We start from the raw sequence: 21,820 nt of genomic DNA on the forward strand, positions 1-21,820 counted from the left end.
TTAGAGCCTACAATCTAGGAATCTAGCTATTTTACACATGTAAATAAAACTGTAAACTATCATCCAATACTACGTCATTAAAGCATCACAAGGGACTTTAATATTATTTGCTCATCAAAACATATCTGTGCTTCAACAGCTCTCATTTTCGATTAGCATCAGAGAAGCATAGACCCAGCTGAAGGAGTTTTTCTATTGATTAGTTCTGGCACTAGACATTCCAGTCTACCCACTTCTAGTTAAAATACAACAGACCATGGCAAAATCCAATAAACTTGAGATGTCAACAAATCATGAAAAAATATATAGGTATGGGATGCAATAAACAGACAGAACATAGTCAGGTGAGTGCCAAAAAATGTTCTGTTTTATGGTTTGATTCCTTGCATTTATTTTTTTTTTCCTTTTAATTTAAAAACTGGCGTGTTGGACAAAGTGATGACCAAGAACCCTAGGACACACCACATTCTGCCTTCTCAGATTCCTCCACAAGTTGATTCCCAATATGTACAGTAAATCCACCACGGACCACGCATCTTCCATAACAAAGAACTAATGGAAGCTTCCATATACATTTGCTAGAAAAGGTTTGAGAAACGTTTGGAAATATTGGCAGTTTTAGGTGAATGGTTCCTAAACTGGACTCTTCTTCAGCTTGGTCACAAAAGCAGGCAAGTACAATCTGTTCAAACTAACATACAGAAAGATGTACAATTATATTAAAAACTTTTTATTAAGAATGTGAAGCCTTGCATACACTACTCTTTGTCCAATCCACAAAATAAGTGCTCTCTATTAAAGCTATTCTATTGTTGAATTTCTTTGACTCTCTTGTCAGTTTCAATTCACTAAGCATAAGCTCATGTGCTATACTTGTCATAACAGTTTGTTTTCAACCATGTGACTGATTTTATGTTCTGGTCAGTCCTCAGTTCTAAAAAGCGTGACCACTACTGCATTGTTAAAGCTTACTGAATGGAGTCTGTTTTGGCATAACTAAGTTTGCCCACTTAAAATTCTCCAGAAAAATTTCTTGATACCTGGTTGACTGAATTGTTCCTTATATAACAATATTTCTTTGATGCCTTAGGGGCATTGATAGATTCTCAAACAATCACTGTCCTTCCACCATGCTTCACAGTTGGGATAAAGCACGTGTGTTGGTGTGCACTACTTTTTTCCTTCAGAGCAGTGATGAGCTCAGGCATGTTCAGATTCCAGCTCAAATCCACCTGAGCAAGCCCGCCAGGAAGCCATAGCCTGTCCGGGTCAATCATATGCGGCTGAAGCAACCGGGATTCCAAAATGCCTGAGCTCATCCCTACTCGAGACATAGCACTGCAAGCTCATGTTTATCCCAAAAGCATTCTGGAATGTCCAGGAGGTGTTTTGCAGACTTGTAGCATTGTTGTTACATGAACATCACTCGTACCCAGTGTTTTTCTTATGTTCACACAAAAAAAATTCTGCGGGTCCTTTGCTGTAACCCCTGGTTTGCTTGTTTTTTTTTTGGTTTTTAAATGTTTCTTCTTGAATGCTATGTTCCTGTCACAATGTTTCCAGAATACCCCTTCTTAGAGGAAGTACTGTATTTCATCTGTAAATAATTTGTTTTTGCCCTTCACACAGGCAATATGATTAGGTTCACCTGTCAGTTTTTCAGGCAGACCTGGTTGAAAGCTCAGTGTAAGTCTGTGGTTAGGCAGATATAAAATGGACATGCATCCTTTTAACATCTGCTTACCTCTGAGTCCGTCCAGGTCCAAAAACAAAAAACAAACAAAACAAAAAAGTGGAAGGTCTGCATCCTTTTCCATACCCAACATGGCAGTCAGAGGTCGCCAGATGTAAATATATACAAGTCAATTCTCATCTGGACACCGGTTTTTACAATGCAAGCAAAAAAACTGAACGGGCACGGATGAAGCAAAAATGCAACATTAGTTTCCCTATGCCCCAATTCAGCACAGGATCATGGACCCCCCCCCCCCCCCCCACTGATTGGACTGGACAGTTTCCGTGTGAAAGTACTAAACTGTGGATCTATGACCCCTAGGCATTTAGGAATGCTTCTATAATATTATACAGCTTTACGTTTGTCTAAAATTCAATATATTTTGATTCAGATGTGCTTCACATAAAACAGGTGTTTCTTGGGAAAAGCAGGATTGGTCAATAACCACACCTTGTAATCCTGGGGCTTCACTCCTCTCTAGAGAAGGATCCTGGCCCAAATGGGATTTCTTTTTACTGGGTAAGATATTAAGTGGGAACCTTTAACTTGCCCTCTCTTACACCCTTACACTCTTTACACCAGTGGCAATTTGCTATACTATGGATTCACTTATTTTCTCTCTCTCCACACTTTGTTAAGCTCTTTTTGTGCTAACCTACATTAAAACATCTCATAGATACTTTGGTGCTGTATTTTTACTCCATCTCCACTGTCCAATCTGCAGACCTTGACAGAGATTTATTTCTATGAGTGAAGGGTGCAATAAAATATATACAGGTGCATCTTAATAAATTAGAAGTTAATTTATTTCAGTAATTCAATTCAAAAAGTGAAACTCATTATATAGATTCATTATACAGAGTGATATATTTCAAGCATTTCTTTCTTTTAATTTGATGATTTTGGCTTACAGGTAGTGAAACCCAAAATTCAGTATCTCAGAAAATTAGAAAATTGTGACAAAGTTCAATATTGTAGACTCATGGTGCCACACTCTAATCAGCCAATTAACTCAAACCACCTGTAAAAGGTTTCCTGAGCCTTTAAATGGTCTTTCAGTCTGGTTCAGTAGGTTACACAATCATGGACTGCTGACTTGACAATTGTCCAGAAGACAGTCATTGACACTCTCCACAAGGAGGGTAAGTCAAAAAAGGTCATTGCTAAAAAAGCTGGCTGTTCACAGAGTGCTGTATCCAAGCATATTAATGGAAAGTTTAGAACTTTTTGGTCTAAACGTCACTCGTCGTGTCTGGAGGACAAAGAAGGATGAGTTGCATCCAAAGAACACCATCCCTACTGTGAAGCATGGGGGTGGTAACATCATGCTTTGGGGGTGCTTTTCTGCAAAGGGGACAGCATGACTGCACTGTATTAAAGAGAGGATGAATGGGGCCATTTATTGTGAGATTTGTTTTGTTTACAAACGTTTTTATTTTGAAAAATAGACTGTAAAACAACAGTACAGTTTCAAATTATATTAACAGCAAAAACAAGGTACTTTTGAAAAGTACAATACATAAAATTATATTAATATAAGAAACAGAGGAAATAGAAAAAAAGGTAGATTGCAAGTACATGAAATGTGTGAACGATTAAGTAGGCTAAATGTTACTTCTGTCAGCAATATATACCAGTCAATCTTCACTTGGGATGTTATTAAACATGTAATAAATGTCTATAATCCTTCCAAGATTCCCTTTTTTTATCAAATAAGCGCATCTTATCCAATAGGGTATAATGAATACGCTCCATGAGCATCACAGCATCAACTCTATGCAAAACGGTGGTTAAGGGTACAGTATTGGACTTCCAATGTGAGGCAATAGCCCACAAAGTGGCAATACAAATAGTATGTATCAATCTCATAATGTCATTAGAGTCCCCTGGGATATAAGCCCCCAATAAACAGGTCTGTATAGACAATTGCACTGGGATACCCACCAATGAGGTAGCTGTAGCAAACAGTTGGATAGTTGGATGCGGAGTTCTCCTTTTCCCTTTTTTTTTCTTTTTATTCAAGATATTTCTCATTCCTCAGCCTCATTCCCTACCCTCCTGCAGTCCTGAGAGGCAAACGTTATCTCCTGACAGATGGTGTGGGTCAGCCCAGATTAAGCATCCCTGGTTTAGTGCCAGCAGTCTGGGGAAAATGTAACCTTTGTAACCTTTCTCACCTACGTTCTGATAAGGCCAGCATTTCTCAAAGAATTGGGAAGCACTGACCCAAAACTGTGTAGGTTCACCCATCATAAAACAGATAAAGGTAGCTTGAAAGAAAGTTGAACATTTCTCAAGTTTTTTTCCCCTATGTTTCATGTCAGGGATTATGAAGCTGTTAGTTTTAACTGAGAGTCCACTGACATCCTGCCCAACATATTGTATTGGGCAGACTCAAGGCCACCCCCCAAGGCCCCCCCCCCGGCAGAGGGATTTTAAAAAGGACAGGCTGCAAGCCTGGAAGTTTTAAGTTTTACACAGATCTCCCAGCTAACATCGAAGGAGGAGATAAAGAGTCGTCTTGCTCTGCAACTTGGATCTGCAAACCCAGGCTAAGGGCAAGTAACTTAACCCTGTAATCTTCTTCCTAATTATCTCTTTGCTGAGTCTTTATATACATATATATATATATTTTTGTGACATCTCTTTGTAAATATTTTATTGCACCTGTTTGACTCTTTTAGTAATAAATCTTTCTTTTTGAAAGTGTTAAACTGTTTTTAAGCGCTTACCTGCAATTCACGAATTCCTGCCTTTTGAAGAGACGCTACTGTGTTTGTTTACTCCCTGCCCAATTGACCATATTGGACAGATGACTTTTCAATCATTATAGTGCATTTCTGACAGAGTCCGTCTTTTCTGTACATTTCAAGACGGTGGTGGCAGTGTGAAGGGTTAGTGGCGTAATTAACCTAACCCAGTAACAAGCGCATTCAGGCTGCAGGCACCGATTGTAGCCCATTAGCTGGACAATCGCTGTGCAGGGTGCAGCTGGGTGGGGCCTTGTTACGCGCGTCACACCGCGGTTTTAGATTGGCCGGTCCTTCGGTCATGAGTTTGGTGAGAAGGTCTGGGGTCTGACGCCGTGGGCGTGATGTATTACTGTTAGTCACGGTTGTGCGATTGTCGCATGTTGGTGGCGGCGACCGTGGATGCGTGACAGTAGCCACCTCAGATAACTTGCGCCAAATCAGAGATATGGTCGGCAATCCCAAAATATGTGAACCAAGGTACCTGTGGGGCCACAGCACTGGAAACATAAAGGGGATGTTTGTGGGAACAATACATGTAGCCTTTATAGGGTATAATTCCATCTGGTTAAAACCTTAAGGGCAGTCTCTCGAACTGAGAGATCTAGAACACTTACATATGTTATCCACCATGGAATCCCAGTCCTCATCTGAAAAAATGATACCGCTATCCTCCTCCCATTTTTGTCTATATAAAAGGAGGTGTAGACGAGGAACAGATCAAAAATTGGTGATAAAGATCAGAAATAAGACCTCCACCCCCAGGAGAGTCACAGCTGCTACGTTCAAAAAATGAAATCTGAGAAGAGGGTATAAGGCCAAAATGTGATTTTAAAAAAATGTCTAATCTGTCGGTAATGGTGGTATTCACGAAGAGGAACATCAAAACACACACAGAGCATATCAAAAGTAATATAAGATCCACCTCTTTGAAAGTCAGATAATCTAATGAAAGAGTGATCATACCACCAACGAAACGCTTGAGGAGAGGAGAAGGCTACATTAAAATTAGGATCACCAAAAAATAAGGCACCTGGGGGGGGACAGAAGAGACCAGGTTTAATTTAAATTTGTATTTGGACCAAAGTGTCAGTGAATGAGTCACTATGGAGTTATGAAAAGTAAGTGATCGAGGGGAAATTTTGGATGACAGAATACCCGGTAAGTAAAATGGGCGTATAGATTGAGATTCAAATTTGATCCACGGGATCTGAGAGTTAATAGTTGCCCATTGTGATAACTGCGCAAAGTGAGCTGAGAGATAATATAGCCAAAAATTGGGAAGGCCGAGACCTCCCGTCCGTTGCGAGCGGTACAAAACCGATGATGTAAAACGTGGATGTTTATTACCCCAGATAAAGCTATTAATAGTCCATTTATTGTGAGATTTTGAGCAACAACCTCCTTCCCTCAGTCAGAGCACTGAAGATGGGTCGTGGCTGGGTCTTCCAACATGACAACGACCTAAAGCACACAGCCAGGATAACCAAGGAGTGGCTCTGTAAGAAGCATATCAAGGTTCTGGAGTGGCCTAGCCAGTCTCCAGACCTAAATCCAATAGAACATCTTTGGAGGGAGCTGAAACTCCGTATTGCTCAGCGACAGCCCCAAAACCTGACAGATCTAGAGGAGATCTGTGTGGAGGAGTGGGTCAAAATCCCTGTTCCAGAGTGTGCAAACCTGGTCAAGAACTACAGGAAACCTTTGACCTCTGTAATTGCAAACAAAGGCTTCTGTACCAAATATTAACACTGATTTTCTCAGGTGTTCAAATACTTATGTTCAGCAGTGCAAGACAAATAAATTCTTTGAAAATCATACAATGTGATTTCCTGAATTTTTTTTTTTAATTCTGTCTCTCAGAGTGGGAATGCACCTACAATGTGAATTTCAGACCCCTCCATGATTTCTAAGTGGGAGAACTTGCAAAATCGCAGGGTGTTCAAATACTTCTGTTCCTCACTGTGTATATACACACACACACACACACACACACGCATTATATATATATATATATATATATACACACATACATACATACATACATACATACATACACACACATACAAACAATCCTCAATTTAGCACATAGGTGGCTGCATACCTTATCCATCCCTGTGGACGTTTTAACAATCTAAGCATGGCCAAATAAAAAAGTACAGCTTCCACTAAGTCTGCTGATAAAGCTCTGACTTTACAGCATTCATGTAAAGCAGGGGTCTCCAAACTTTCTAAACAAAGAGCCAGTTTACGGTTATTCATACTTCAGGGGGGCGTACTGTGGCAAGTGAGAGTAGAAAACGTCCTGGCACTAGTGGGTTCCATCTTTAGCATTAAGGAGAGGTATAGTGTGTCTTCATTAGTATCAGTTGAAAGAATGGTGCCCTACCATTGGTGTCAGTGGGTGGAATAGTGCCCCACCATTGGTGTCAGTGGGTGGAATAGTGCCCCACCGTTGGTGTCAGTGGGTGGAATAGTGCCTCATCGTTGGTGTCAGTGGGTGGAATAGTGCCCCATCGTTGGTGTCAGTGGGTGGAATAGTGCCCCATCGTTGGTGTCAGTGGGTGGAATAGTGCCCCATCGTTGGTGTCAGTGGGTGGAATAGTGCCCCATCGTTGGTGTCAGTGGGTGGAATAGTGCCCCATCGTTGGTGTCAGTGGGTGGAATAGTGCCCCATCGTTGGTGTCAGTGGGTGGAATAGTGCCTTGTATCAGTGGAAGGTATAGTGCCTGAAGGGCCAGATAAAAGTAAGCAAATGACCACATCCGGCCCCTGGGCCACAGTTTGGAGACCACTGATGTAAAAAACCTATCCCATTCTTTTGTTCATATGCTTAGCATTACCTTTATTGCTAGGTCTGCATGAAAGACGCAAGCATTCAAATGAACTTACTGTAATAAATTTATGAACTGGTATTTTTTCTTGACCTTCAGCAATTGTGTAGAAAAGCAAATCTTCAAGACTTGGCAAGAGTCCTTGCTTGTTTTTCCTGCAAATAAAGTCAGATAATATAATTTCAGGTAATTTAGTCCAAGGCTTTAATGAATACCAACAATTTTTTCATATAATTCCTAGTAAATAAATATCTGTTAGGTACAGGAATTAACACGTTTACAGCTACCCAGATAATATAAGATCTTTAGTAAATTGCAATCCACTGAATCATTTGTAATCTCTGTTCCCTTTCCTTTTCCTGACAGATTATTCTATGAAATCCCTGCCCCCTCATCAAAAGATAAAGCTTAAGTGGAGCTTGCAGCTTTAAAACTAAGCAATCATTATATTGCATTACTCTATGAATAAACATGGCCAACTGTTCCTGGCTTCACACTCCTGGCGTTACAGAAAGCTTGTTCTTGGACATATCTGTCTCTGGAATTTTCCTTGGTTTTCAGTAACAAGCAGCGCAATTGTATTGTAATTGCAATGTGCCGATTAAAATGTAGTCATCTGTAGCATAAGACCTGGGGGGGACACATGTATATATTTCATACCTGAAAAGCATCCACAGCAACATACAGATGTGATATACACACATATAATCTGAGCACATCACATTACAGCACATACAGTTAAGGCCTTCTTTCATTTGGTGCATATACACATTTTAAGGCAAAAACATGTGAAAGTTTTTATCATGTTTTCATTGGCACTTCCATTGAAGTATATGGGACCAAAAATGCACAACAGCTCCAAAAAATGCCCATATGCAATATCTTTTTGAGCCTCGAGCACAGAAACGTGAAGAGCCGGTATTGAAAACATTGGAATTCTTATTATTGAGTCTAGTCAGACCTAGGGACAAAAACATTCAGGTGTCAATGGGGCTTATTAAATCAATACTCTACATATTTCATAAACGTCAAAATAATATTCTAGATTGTCTGATTGTAAGGACTGTTATTTCATTGGATTGGGAAACGTTGCATTCGCAGAGGACCTTCACACAAGCTTTGCAAATTGCAAATTACAAATATACAGTCAGGTCCATAAATATTGGGACATCACCACAATTCTAACATTTCTGGCTCTATACACCACCACAATGGATTTGAAATGAAACGAACAAGATGTGCTTTAACTGCAGACTGTCAGCTTTAATTCGAGGGTATTTACATCCAAATCAGGTGAACGGTGTAGGAATTACAACAGTTTGCATATATGCCTCCCACTTCTTAAGGGACCAAAAGTAATGGGACAAATGGCTTCTCAGCTGTTCCATGGCCAGGAGTGTGTTATTCCCTCATTATCCCAATTACAATGAGCAAATAAAAGGTCCAGAGTTCATTTCAAGTGTGCTATTTGCATTTGGAATCTGTTGCTGTCAACTCTCAAGATGAGATCCAAAGAGCTGTCACTATCAGTGAAGCAAGCCATCATTAGGCTGAAAAAACAAAACAAACCCATCAGAGAGATAGCAAAAACATTAGGCGTGACCAAAACAACTGTTTGGAACATTCTTAAAAAGAAGGAATGCATTGGTGAGCTCAGCAACACCAAAAGACCCGGAAGACCACGGAAAACAACTGTGGTGGATGACCGAAGAATTCTTTCCCTGGTGAAGAAAACACCTTTCACAACAGATGGCCAGATCAAGAACACTCTCCAGGAGGTAGGTGTATGTGTTTCAAAGTCAACAATCAAGAGAAGACTTCACCAGAGTGAATACAGAGGGTTCACCACAAGATGTAAACCATTGGTGAGCCTCAAAAACAGGAAGGCCAGATTAGAGTTTGCCAAACGACATCTAAAAAAGCCTTCACAGTTCTGGAACAACATTCTATGGGCAGATGAGACCAAGATCAACTTATACCAGAGTGATGGGAAGAGAAGAGTATGGAGAAGGAAAGGAACTGCTCATGATCCTAAGCATACCACCTCATCAGGGAAGCATGGTGGTGGTAGTGTCATGGCGTGGGCATGTATGGCTACCAATGGAACTGGTTCTCTTGTATTTATTGATGATGTGACTGCTGACAAAAGCAGCAGGATGAATTCTGAAGTTTTTTTCGGGCAATATTATCTGCTCATATTCAGCCAAATGCTTCACAACTCATTGGACGCCGCTTCACAGTACAGATGGACAATGACCCAAAGCATACTGCAAAAGCAACCAAAGAGTTTTTTAAGGGAAAGAAGTGGAATGTTATGCAATGGCCAAGTCCATCACCTGACCTGAATCCGATTGAGCATGCATTTCACTTGCTGAAGACAAAACTGAAGGGAAAATGCCCCAAGAACAAGCAGGAACTGAAGACCGTTGCAGTAGAGGCCTGGCAGAGCATCACCAGGGATGAAACCCAGCGTCTGGTGATGTCTATGTGTTCCAGACTTCAGGCTGTAATTGACTGCAAAGGATTTGCAACAAAGTATTAAAAAGTGAAAATTTGATTTATGATTATTATTCTGTCCCATTACTTTTGGTCCCTTAAGAAGTGGGAGGCACATATGCAAACTGTTGTAATTCCTACACCGTTCACCTGATTTGGATGTAAATACCCTCAAATTAAAGCTGACAGTCTGCAATTAAATCACATCTTGTTCGTTTCATTGCAAATCCATTGTGGTGGTGTATAGAGCCAAAAATGTTGGAATTGTGTCGATGTCCCAATATTTATGGACCTGACTGTATATATATATATATAAAATATCTCTATATCTACAGGTGAAACTCGAAAAATTAGAATATCGTGCAAAAGTTCATTTATTTCAGTAATGCAACTTAAAAAGGTAAAACTAATATATGAGATAGACTCATTACATGCAAAGCAAGATAGTTCAAGACGTGATGTCATAATTGTGATGATTATGGCTTACAGCTCATGAAAACTCCAAATCCACAATCTCAGAAAATTAAAATATTACATACAATCAATAAAACAAGGATTGTACATAGAACAATATCAGACCTCTGAAAAGTATAAGCATGCATATGTACTCAGAAGGCAGCCATCCTGGCAGAATCAGAAGGCAGCCATCCTGGCTGCTGCTCACGAGCGCCCCCCTTAGTACTTGGTTTGGGCCCCTTTTGCAGCAATTACTGCCTCAATGCGGCGTGGCATGGAAGCTATCAGCCTCTGGCACTGCTGAGGTGTTATAGAAGACCAGGACGCTTCAATAGCGGCCTTCAGCTCTTCTGCATTGTTTAGTCTCATGTCTCATCCTTCTCTTGGCAATGCCCCATAGATTCTCTATGGGGTTCAGGTCAGGCAAGTTTGCTGGCCAATCAAGCACAGTAATCCCATGGTCATTGAACCAGGTTTTGGTGCTTTTGGCAGTGTTGGCAGGTGCCAAGTCCTGCTGGAAAATGAAGTCAGCATCCCCATAAAGCTAGTCTACGGAAGGAAGCATGAAGTGCTTCAAAATCTCCTGGTAGACGGCTGCGTTGACCCTGGACTTAATGAAGCACAGCGGACCAACACCAGCAGATGACATGGCTCCCCAAATCAACACAAACTGTGGAAACTTCACACTGACTTCAAGCATCTTCAAAAGTTGCTCTCACCAGAAAAGAGGACATTGGACCACTGAGCAACAGACCAGGTGTGTTTTTCTTTAGCCCAGGTAAGACACTTCTGACATTTTTTGTTGTTCAGGAGTGGCTTGACAAGAGGAATATGACTGACTCCAGCCTCAGTCCACTCCTTGTGAAAGTCCAACACTTTTTAATGGCCTTTTCTTGATCATCCTCTCCAGGCTGCGGTCATCCCTGCTGCTTGTGCACCTTTTTCTTCCACACTTTTCCCTTCCACATAACTTTCTATTAATGTGCTTTGATACAGCACTTTGGGAGCATCCAACTTCTTTTGCAATTACTTTTGAGGCTTTCCCTCCTTATGGAGGGTGTCAATGATGGTTTTCTGCACAACTGTCAGGTCAGCAGTCTTTCCCATGATTGTGATTCCTGCTGAACCAGACTGAGAGACCATTTAAAGGCTCAGGAACCCTTTGCAGGTGTTATGGCTTAATTAGCTGATTAGAGTGGGACACTTTGAGCCTAGAATATTGCACCTTTTCACAATATTCTAATTTTCTGAGATTGTGGATTTGAGGTTTTCATGAGCTGTAAGCCAAAATCATCACAATTATGACAAATCACGGCTTGAACTATCTTGCTTTGCATGTAATGAGTCTATCTCATATATTAGTTTCACCTTTTAAGTTGCATTACTGAAATAAATTAACTTTTGCACGATATTCTAATTTTCTGAGTTTCACCTGTATCTTTCTTTTTTTTTTCAATTCCAGGTCCACCACGCCCCCTGCCAACATTCTCGTCTATGTGGGAAGAAAGATGTGTGCCCCACTCCTGCAACTTACTAGGTTATACAAATCACATATACCAGGAGGCTTCATCTGAGGCATACACCATGCCAACGGAGGGCAGACCTGGTGGAGCTGAAGGGTACCCAGGGAGTGAAGTTGCTGAAATGAAACACTTTTCCTAGTTGCACAATCCCATACTGTGTGTTTTAAGACCTACTGTACATGATGCATTTAATGCAAGCAAGGCTTGATCCCATCACTTGCTAAATGTACAAGGTCTATGAAAACCATAATGTACTATTTGAACTGACTATTCCAAGCTGATTCACTTGGTATGTCAGGACAGTAGATCAACATATTCATTGGTTGCCAAAGCAACATGACAAAGCAAAAGTCTGCTGCATCTGTCACTGAGAATTTCAAGACTGCCTGAGCAAATCTCAGGGACTAATTAGAGAAAATATAGGGCTTTCCTGCAGTAAAGGGGATGATCCTCTCACTGTTCATAATTAAACTGAAAAATGTACAAGCTGAACGATAAACATTATCCTGGTTTGAGGGTATGACAGTTGCAGTTTGTGTTATAATGCAATCATTTAAAATCCAAATATTTGAACAGATACCAAAACGTGTTTTATACTAGATTTCATGAGCTTTAACATGCAGTGCCATTGATTTTTTTTTTTTTTAAATGCACTTCATGTAATTGCATTTATGTGAACTGTAACGCTAAACCTCAAGAATGGAAACATAATATTACCCCTTTAAAAAGCATTAATTAGACCTTATCTTGAGTATGAAGTTCAAATTTGGGCACAAAAAGGAACTGAAAAGAGTTCTGTAAACAACAACTAGATAAGGGGCTTGTCTACACAGCCTTCCAGGGATGGTAAAAGTAGGTGAATGAGCCAGGGTTTTTCCACCCTAAAACACAGAAATGCAGTCACTTAAGGCTGTACAGATCTCTCCTCTGCCCTTAAAAGCATCAGATCAAACCAAGATCAATTTGATCTGAGCTGGTAACAGCCGGTTTACATTATCCAAAACTGAAAGTAGCAAAATACTTGTCACTTCCAGTTTCTGAGACCATAGAGATGAGAGGGGACATTCCAGTCTCTATGGTACGCCGGTGGAACCACAGTTCCAGGGTTCCCGACGGAAGAGCCTGGGAAAGCACATAACAGCAATCCAGTAGCTATTTAGCCACTTTGTTTACCCTTACATTTTTCAGCATCGCCAGCTGCTGATATTGGGGTCATGACTGCAGCTATGGCCCTAGTATAACCCCTAGAACCAGAGGATGTAAGGGTATGTCCTTTTGGAAAAATAGGATTCTCAAACACTTTATTTTACAAGAGTTGGGGAGGTTTTGAATGTCTTCCACGTTTTCCTTGCTCTCTGCATTGCCACTAGGAAATTTCCTCTCACCTATTCCTATGACCATTGCCAGTAAGGGGAAATCTACCCAACAGGGACACGGCAATAAAAACCTCACAGACCATATAACCATTCCCATCCAAACCAAAAACAAAGTTCACCAAGTTGTAGGTGTGCTACTTAGGCTGTTGTAATATCATATTAAACTGCATGACAGGCACAAATTAGCAAACAAGGTTAGGAATGATTAATATGACCCTTAATCCTCTGTTCACACATGTCCTCTGGCAAATGATCCTGTCTGAACCTCTGTTATCAACAGAACATTTTAAACCAGCTGTCAACATAGATAATGCAAACAAGCATATTATTCATGGGTGATACGGCAACAAATTTAGCAAACCTTTAATGAATATAACGAACAGATGTCCAAGCAGTTTACTGAGAACTGGAGAGGTGAATAGCTGCTTTTATTGGAAAAAACAAACCGCACAGCCCCATCTTGTTGACAGTCCAGCATATAGGACAATGATAAAAGCAGACGCACAATAGAGGAGCACCACAAGAGCCGGCGTCGATGGGCCTAAGCTGATGTGTTAAAGCAGCTCATCTTCAGGTTCATTGTGCTTGCATGTGTCATCAGTTTAGGATGCTTATGAGAGACTCCTATGACTGATCCCCCCCCCCTCTATTTACAGATCATGTTACAGGCAGTACAGTAGGTGTCCCTCTGATCAGCTTCAGTGCTGAAACTTGTTAACCCCCACAGTGCTGAAAGTTCAGCACAAGAGGACAGGGCGGCCCTGCAGTGAAGATTTCTACAGAATCCAGCAGCCTGCACAACATGGAACATATTTTGTTATAGGTAAGTAAGATAACTAAAGCTGTAAAGAAAAAAAATTAAACAAAACTTCAGCTTTAAAAAGAGCAACTCCACTTTCATATGAAAAAAATAGCAAATAATAATTAAGTATATACAGTTGCTACACAAGTCATATTGTAATTGAAGGTTATTAATAATAACCTTTTCAATAGGGATGCACCGATACCAATTTTGGTATCAGTGTCAATACAGAGTATTTTCATGAGTACTCATGAAAATACTACCAATACCTTAACCAATACTTTGCAGTGCGATTTGCGCTAATGGACCGCAACGTTTAGCATGTGATTTGCACAGCCCAAATTCACACAGGAGCAGTGCGGGAAACCTCCCTGCAAGCATCCCATGCTGAGTGTCAGTGGTAAGAGAGGAGAGAAAGCGGCGGGGATTTCAAGTCCCTGCCACTTTCTTTCCTCTTCTTGCAGGGATGACAGTTCGGGGTAGACGGCATCTGAATGGTCAGCAGCTGTGGAGCTTTCCCGTACCGCTCCTGTGTGAACTCAGGTTATGACAAGCCTGGGTTCACACAGGAGCAGTAGGGAGACCACATGTAATTTGGACAGGAATCGCATTCCTGTTCAAATCGCATACTATTCTATTTGCATCCATTAACGCAAATCGCACTGCAAAGCATCAGTACGTACTTGACCGAAAGTATCAGTACTCGTACTCGCCAATTAAAAAAAAAAAATGGTAATGGTGCATCGCTACTTTTAAACCTGCAGTGCTGTAATTTTCTGTAAAATGCAATGTAATATGGCAGCATGGGAGCCTTCTGTACAGAACTTCCCCAGAAATGTCATTTCCTGCTTGTGTGATTGGCTCACTGATTTTCCCAAGTCCGTACTGTCATTTTTGGCGAGATACTCCCAAACGGAAATCAGATCTAAGGGGATGCAGACCCTGACACTTTCCTCATTAGAACTCTGCAAATGCAGCAGCTGATTGATACATATAAAATCATTCACATTCACATAGACACAAACAGCTATTTCTTCAGAAAAACAAATGTTAGGAATCTGAAATAAAGTTTGTTAAAATTCTTGCAATGTACAGTGGGGATCGAAAGTTTGGGCACCCCAGCTAAAAATTTGTATTAATGTGCATAAAGAAGCCAAGGAAAGATGGAAAAATCTCCAAAAGGCATCAAATTACAGATTAGACATTCTTATAATATGTCAACAAAAGTTAGATTTTATTTCCATCATTTACACTTTCAAAATAACAGAAAACAAAAAAATGGCGTCTGCAAAAGTTTGGGCACCCTGCAGAATTTATAGCATGCACTGCCCCCTTTGCCAAGCTGAGACCTGCCAGTGTCATGGATTGTTCTCAATCATCGTCTGGGAAGACCAGGTGATGTCAATCTCAAAGGTTTTAAATGCCCAGACTCATCTGACCTTGCCCCAACAATCAGCACCATGGGTTCTTCTAAGCAGTTGTTTAGAAAACTGAAACTGAAAATAGTTGACGCTCACAAAAGCTGGAGAAGGCTATAAGAAGATAGCAAAGCGTTTTCAGATGTCAATATCCTCTGTTCGGAATGTAATTAAGAAATGGCAGTCATCAGGAACAGTGGAAGTTAAAGCAAGATCTGGACGACCAAGAAAAATATCAGACAGAACAGCTTGCAGGATTGTGAGAAAAACAATTCAAAACCCACGTTTGACTGCACGATCCCTCCAGAAAGATCTGGCAGACACTGGAGTTGTGGTACACTATTCCACTATAAAGAGTTACTTGTACAAATATGGTCTTCGTGGAAGAGTCACCAGAAGAAAACCTCTTCTACGTCCTCACCACAAAAATCATCGTTTGAACTTTGCAAATGAACATATAGACAAGCCTGATGCATTTTGGAAACAAGTTCTGTGGACCGATGAGGTTAAAATTGGCCAGAATGAGCAAAGGTACGTTTGGAGAAGAAGGGGCACAGAATTTAATGAAAAGAACCTCTGTCCAACTGTTAAGCATGGGGTTGGATCAATCATGCTTTGGGGTTGTGTTGCAGCCAGTGGCACAGGGAACCTCTCAAGAGTAGAAGGAAAAATGGATTCAATAAAATTTCAGCAAATTTTGGATGGTAACTCGATGCCATCTGTGAAAAAGCTGAAGTTAAAGAGAGGATGGCTTCTACAAATGGATAATGATCCTAAACACACCTCGAAATCCACGGGCCATTACATCAAGAGGCGTAAACTGAAGGTTTTGCCATGGCCTTCACAATCTCCTGACCTCAACATAATTGAAAATCTATGGATAGACCTTAAAAGAGCAGTGCGTGACAGACAGCCCAGAAATCTCAAAGAAATGGAAGACTTTTGTAAGGAAGAATGGGCAAAGATACCTCAAACAAGAATTGAAAGACTCTTGGCTGGCTACAAAAAGCGTTTACAAGCTGTGATACTTGCCAAAGGGGGCAGTACAAGATATTAACTCTGCAGGGTGCCCAAACTTTTGCAGACGCCATTTTTTTGTTTTCTGTTATTTTGAAAGTGTAAATGATGGAAATAAAATCTAACTTTTGTTGACATATTATAAGAAAGTCTAATCTGTAATTTGATGCCTTTTTGGAGATTTTTCCATCTTTCCTTGGCTTCTTTATGCACATTAATACAAATTTTTAGCTGGGGTGCCCAAACTTTCGATCCCCACTGTACATAGATCACCCAGAGGGGAATGTTTTTTCTCAACAAAAGTGGAGTTAGCCCGGCCATAGATGGATCGATATTCATCTGGTTCAGCAAGAACCTGCCAAATTTCAATCCATTCATGGGCAGGCTGGTTGTACTGAAGTCGATCTATCAGTCAGCTTCAGTACAACCAGCTTGTCAGCAGCTATGGCCAGTGGCAGTGATCATTGTATACTGACGGAAGGGAAATCTTCCTGCCATCAGTATACAATAACGCAGCGGGACGGAATTGAGAGTGTGGAAAAAAATTGCATATTCTATGGCCAGCCTAACTCTTTAGGTGAACCCATGAAATCAAAAATATGGCAGCTGCCAATGCAGTTTTGTTTTGCATACTCCTGGGTTGTTATGATCCTCCTTTTTAATACCCATAGTATAAATGGCCTGCAATGCAGCACAAAATATTGTATTAAAGAATATTTCCAACCTACACAAGACCCATTGTATTGTTTCCTAGGAAAGAGTTGCCAAAACGTAACCTATCATTTTATTTAGTCAGAGCAAAGTAACAGGTTCCTTTGTAGACCAACCCTCCATTGTGGATGCCAATTTTTCCTGTGTTCACTTAGGCCCAGTTTACACTTGGAGGTTGAGCCATGATTTTACTTCCCCCTTAACCCAACACAGCAGTCAAAGGGAGTTGTACACATACATCGGCCATGATGCTTTGTTTCGCAGCCACTATAAATACTTTTCCCCATCACATTCTGCAGGCCGATGTACACAATCCATTCAAGTGAATGGGACCATACCAAAACTGCATGCAATGCACCCGCTTGTGCCATGGTAATCCAGGCTTACAGGGTTGAAACAGGTGGCAAAGAAACAGCACTTTGCCTCCCAGCTGCCTGATCCACTGTGGATCACTTTTTAAAGTGGTTGCAAGGGCTGCCACAGGTGTAAATAAGTCTTTACCACCGCATTCGTTAGCCAGAGCCCTGTGAAAAAGTCAGTACTTCCAGGAATTAGAGAGCATGTGGCTCATTAGGAGCGTTAGGCTGGCCATACATTATACAATTATCTGCAGATTTTTGGTTTAGATTTACCAAAAACCATATAATAGGACAAACCTAAACAACACTTTCAGTTGTATCCAATTAGGCAGGCCCTTGCACTACATAGTTGAAGGTAAATCTAAAGGAAATTGGGCAGAAAATCTGCAGATAATTGTATAATGTATGGCCAGCCTTAGTCTGAACGAGAAATTGCCAGGTCCTGTCACATGGGGACTGAAGAAAGGGCCTTGCTTGTGTCCGCTGTTATACAAAACTCAGGAATCTGGCAGATGAACAGAAGTGGACTATCAAGAAAGCCTGTTGGCTTGACTTATTGATGGACTTTTAAGGCCTCATTCACACCATACCTCCAGAGAAACTGATGCGCAGAATTCACTTGCAGAGACGTCAGTTTTCATGTGTTGTTATGAGTTTTATACATGTTGCAGATTCCTGCACAGAAAAAAAATCTGCACGATACTGGTGTTGTGATGTGAACAACAGATTTTGTTGTGCCCTTGCAGAACACATGTAGAAAAACTGAGTCTCTGCACCATGGTGTGAACGAGCCCTAAAGCTTTAGGCTGCATTCACACTGGAACGTTTTGTAGTGGGAAGCTTCAAGCTCCAAAACGCTCAGGGGGAAGAAAAAAAAAAAAAAAAAAAATCAATATTTCTCTATGGAGATAGTTCACATCTCCACTCTAAGTCGCCTGAAGCAGAATGCCTGAAGCTCAAAAAAAATTTGGAGCTACTTTTGTAGCTCAAATTGGGCAGATTCGCACGTTTTTTACAACAAATGATGAAATAGAATGGTATTTAGCACAATTCACTAAGTGGTATCTTACCACATCCAAGTATGCAGTAGGATACCGCATAGCTTTTTTTTAAAAACAAAAATGCTTGAATTCACAAAAAAAAATGCTACTAAAATACAGCATGAGTTATTTTATCAAGTCATGCGGTATCTTAGTAGTAAAAGCTGTCAGCGGGGTTCCTCACTGACAGCTGAAGGTAACAGAAAGAATTGCTGGCAATTAAAAAATAATTAAAAAAACGGCGTGGTGTCCCCCCCCCCCCCAAATCCATACCAGACCCTTATCCGAGCATGCAGCCCGGCAAAAGGGGGGGGGGATGAGCGAGCGCCCCCCCCCCCTGAACCATACCCCCCCCACCCGCAGACCCCCACAACCACAGCCCAGGGTTGTGGGGAAGAGGCCCTTGACCCGATCAACATGGGGATAAGGTGCTTTGGGGGGGCCCTGCCCCAAAGCACTCCCTTCCATGTTGAGGGCATGTGCCCTGGTATGGTTCCTGACCTGCATGCTCGGATAAGGGTCTGATATGGATTTTTTAAAAGAAATTTTGGTGTGGGGGTTCCCCTCAAAATCCTAACCAGACCCAAAGGGCTTGGTATAGTTGGGGGGGGGGGGGGCCACGTCATTTTTTTATTATTTTGTAATTGCCAACTAACAGCTGATTACTCATAGGTCGTTAGGGACTCGGTGGCCCATTTTTCTCTATTGGCTAATAAAAAACGCCAAAGCTCAAAAAACAACTAAAAGCGCTGTATAAAAATGCGCACAAAATCACAGTAAAATATGCGCAAAAAAAATCACACTAAAAATGCTACGCTCAGATGTGAATTGAGCCTTAGACATTGCATTCATTTTTTTCTTAGTTTCTACAAGTTAGCTAAACTTCTACACCAGACAACCAGGGGATTGTGCTGTCAGTGTCCAAGCTGCTTTAAGCCTCGGTTCACACTATGAACTGCATGTAAATCACACAGGAACCACACCACATTCCTGTGCAATTCACATGCTATTCAATGTGATGCGGTTTGATCCCATTCATTTTGAATGGGCTCAAATTGCATCGCATTGTACCAAAGTTGTGCATGCATCAATTTCTGAACAGTACTGCAACCGGATTGCATAGCAGGAAATGCGCACAGATTGCAGGTTTCCCACACAACATTTTACTCTGAATCTAGGCTAAATGCCCATTCACACCAGAACGCAGTGCAGAAAACCTGTGTTCTATATGTTTCCCACACGCTGTTCAAAATGCACTGCAGTTGAAATCTGCAGTAGGCATCAATGTTAAGCTAATGATGCCCCAAACGTTGCTCGCAAACGTCTGCCTGCACCAGATCACGATGTTAAAAGGACATTAGTTGTTTTTCTAGAAGTCACAGCCTGGCTCGAAAAATACTTTGTGGAGTGCATTATTTGGGCAACATTACAGGTCCTGTGTTGGACACAGAACATTTTTCCACCAGGTTCTACGGATATTGAAAGATAAATACTTCTATTCAAAAACAGGAAATAGCTTTGTGAACCCAATATTTATTTTTCTTTGGAAAAGGGAGGATCATATTTTTTGGCATGTCAAAATCCATACATCTACAGCAACTGGAAGCTAAGTTCACGAAAAAAATTCTAACGACACTAAGGCGAACCAATGTGCTTATAGCATTGACGAGTTTAAGGTGTAGTAACTCCCCCCCCCCCCCCCCGCAAGTATTGTTTTTTATTAAGGGAGAAGGGTTTTTCTCGACTTCACTGACATTTGATGCTGTACATGTGCCATAAACTCTACAGGCGCATATAAGGTGCTTTGCCATAGACTTGAATGGAAGGAGATGACCGGGGCGGACTGACAACTCATGGGGCCCCCGGGCAATAAGGGATCAGTTTCATTTTTGCTGCACAGTGATGGAAAGCGTCTCAAATGCTACGTGTTTTTCAAATGTGAACAGCTCTGTCCGCTGTCCATATTATCCATTGTAGGCCGCTTTGCTAGGCGTTCCAGGAGCTGCAAAAAACGCACAGTGAGGTTTATTTACTAAAGCTGGAGAGTGCAAAATCAGGCTCCCTTCTGCATAGAAACCAATCAGATTCCATGTTTTATTGCCAAAGCTTAACTGAACAAGCTGAGGTCAGAAGCCGATTGGTTTCTTTGCCAAAGTGAGCCTAATTTTGCACTCTCCAGCTTTAGTAAATAAACCCCACTGTTTCTAATGCCAGTGTGAAAAGGGCCTAAGAACCAAACCATCAAAACTGTACTGATCTGTCACAAATGACATCTCTCACCTCTATTCATCACAGCGTGTTTAATGCATGTTAACATCTGGAGTTTAGGAAAATAAAGCATATCCTAGTGAAAATTACCTAGTCTATGCAGGGGGCTGACCAGGGCAGTGCAAGCCATCATAGTGTAAAGGAGTTCTAATAGTTACTACTGTGCAATAGGTCAAGGTTGCGCTTCTTCCACACCCGCGTTGCCCCCCCCCCCCCCAAGCTGCAAAGGCACTAGATGGGGGGGGGGGGGTTCACTGTCCTTACGTCTTATTGCTTCAGTTCACACAGAGCAGCGTGTTGTGACACACAACACGCAACATGCTGCATAGAGTTAAATTACATGTCATTTTGTTGCATTTCAAGAAAAAAAAAAAAGAAAAAGGAAATCGTATAATATATTGTAAAAACACTTGTACCGCCCCTACACAACACAAACCAGTGAGTACATGACATAAAGCATAATACGTGTCCCCTGGTGCGAATAGCTGTTCACAGCTAAAAAGGATCCATTGCTGCATTGGTTACACACCAGTTTAGAGGAAAGAAGGCTCCAGTGATTAAGCCGCCTGACGCTCTGAAGGATTTCTGTGGCCTTAGGCTGTCATATGACAATACTACTTGCTTACGATCTCAATACTCCAGTCTGTCATTGCCCATAAAGAACTACTTTATTATTCTCCCTGTCTATTTGTTATCATAAAGAGCACTTTATTGATGTTTAAAACTGGTATGTCTGAACAAACACACAGGCCTACGGGGAAAGTGAAATGCAATGCATTTCTGTGACACTTGTTATATTGTATATGGTAATATTGTATAGTGTCAGCCTCCTGTGCCTGTTTTACCTAATCTCTGTATCAATAAAACCCTCCTCTGGAATACAACTTGGTGCCCACAGAAAGCATTAGGCTACATTCACACCAGCAATTAGCGCCAATGCGAATAGTAGAGTCAAGAATCAGATTCCCGCTGTGGCACTCACAGGTAATCACTGGCTGTGCAGAGACGCGAATAGGTGCAGCTGCCGATGACCTG

General features: G+C 41.2%; 1 protein-coding gene across 6 annotated transcripts in view; it reads right to left on the reverse strand.

Moving 5' to 3' along the window:
- LOC149449847 (glutaminase kidney isoform, mitochondrial) overlaps window positions 1–21,820 on the reverse strand; it is a 172,622-nt gene that overhangs the window by 111,986 nt on the left and 38,816 nt on the right. For all 6 annotated transcript variants that reach the window (XM_089692706.1, XM_089692705.1, XM_089692707.1 and 3 more), the window contains exon 2: window positions 7,378–7,474. In XM_089692706.1, coding sequence (XP_089548832.1) covers window positions 7,378–7,474 — 97 coding nt within the window. The remainder of the gene's footprint in view (window positions 1–7,377; window positions 7,475–21,820) is intronic.

The sequence above is a fragment of the Staurois parvus genome, unplaced genomic scaffold (assembly GCF_062004578.1).
Source record: "Staurois parvus isolate SC_StPar_1 unplaced genomic scaffold, SC_StPar_1.0 ptg000601l, whole genome shotgun sequence".
NCBI classification, from domain to species: domain Eukaryota; kingdom Metazoa; phylum Chordata; class Amphibia; order Anura; family Ranidae; genus Staurois; species Staurois parvus.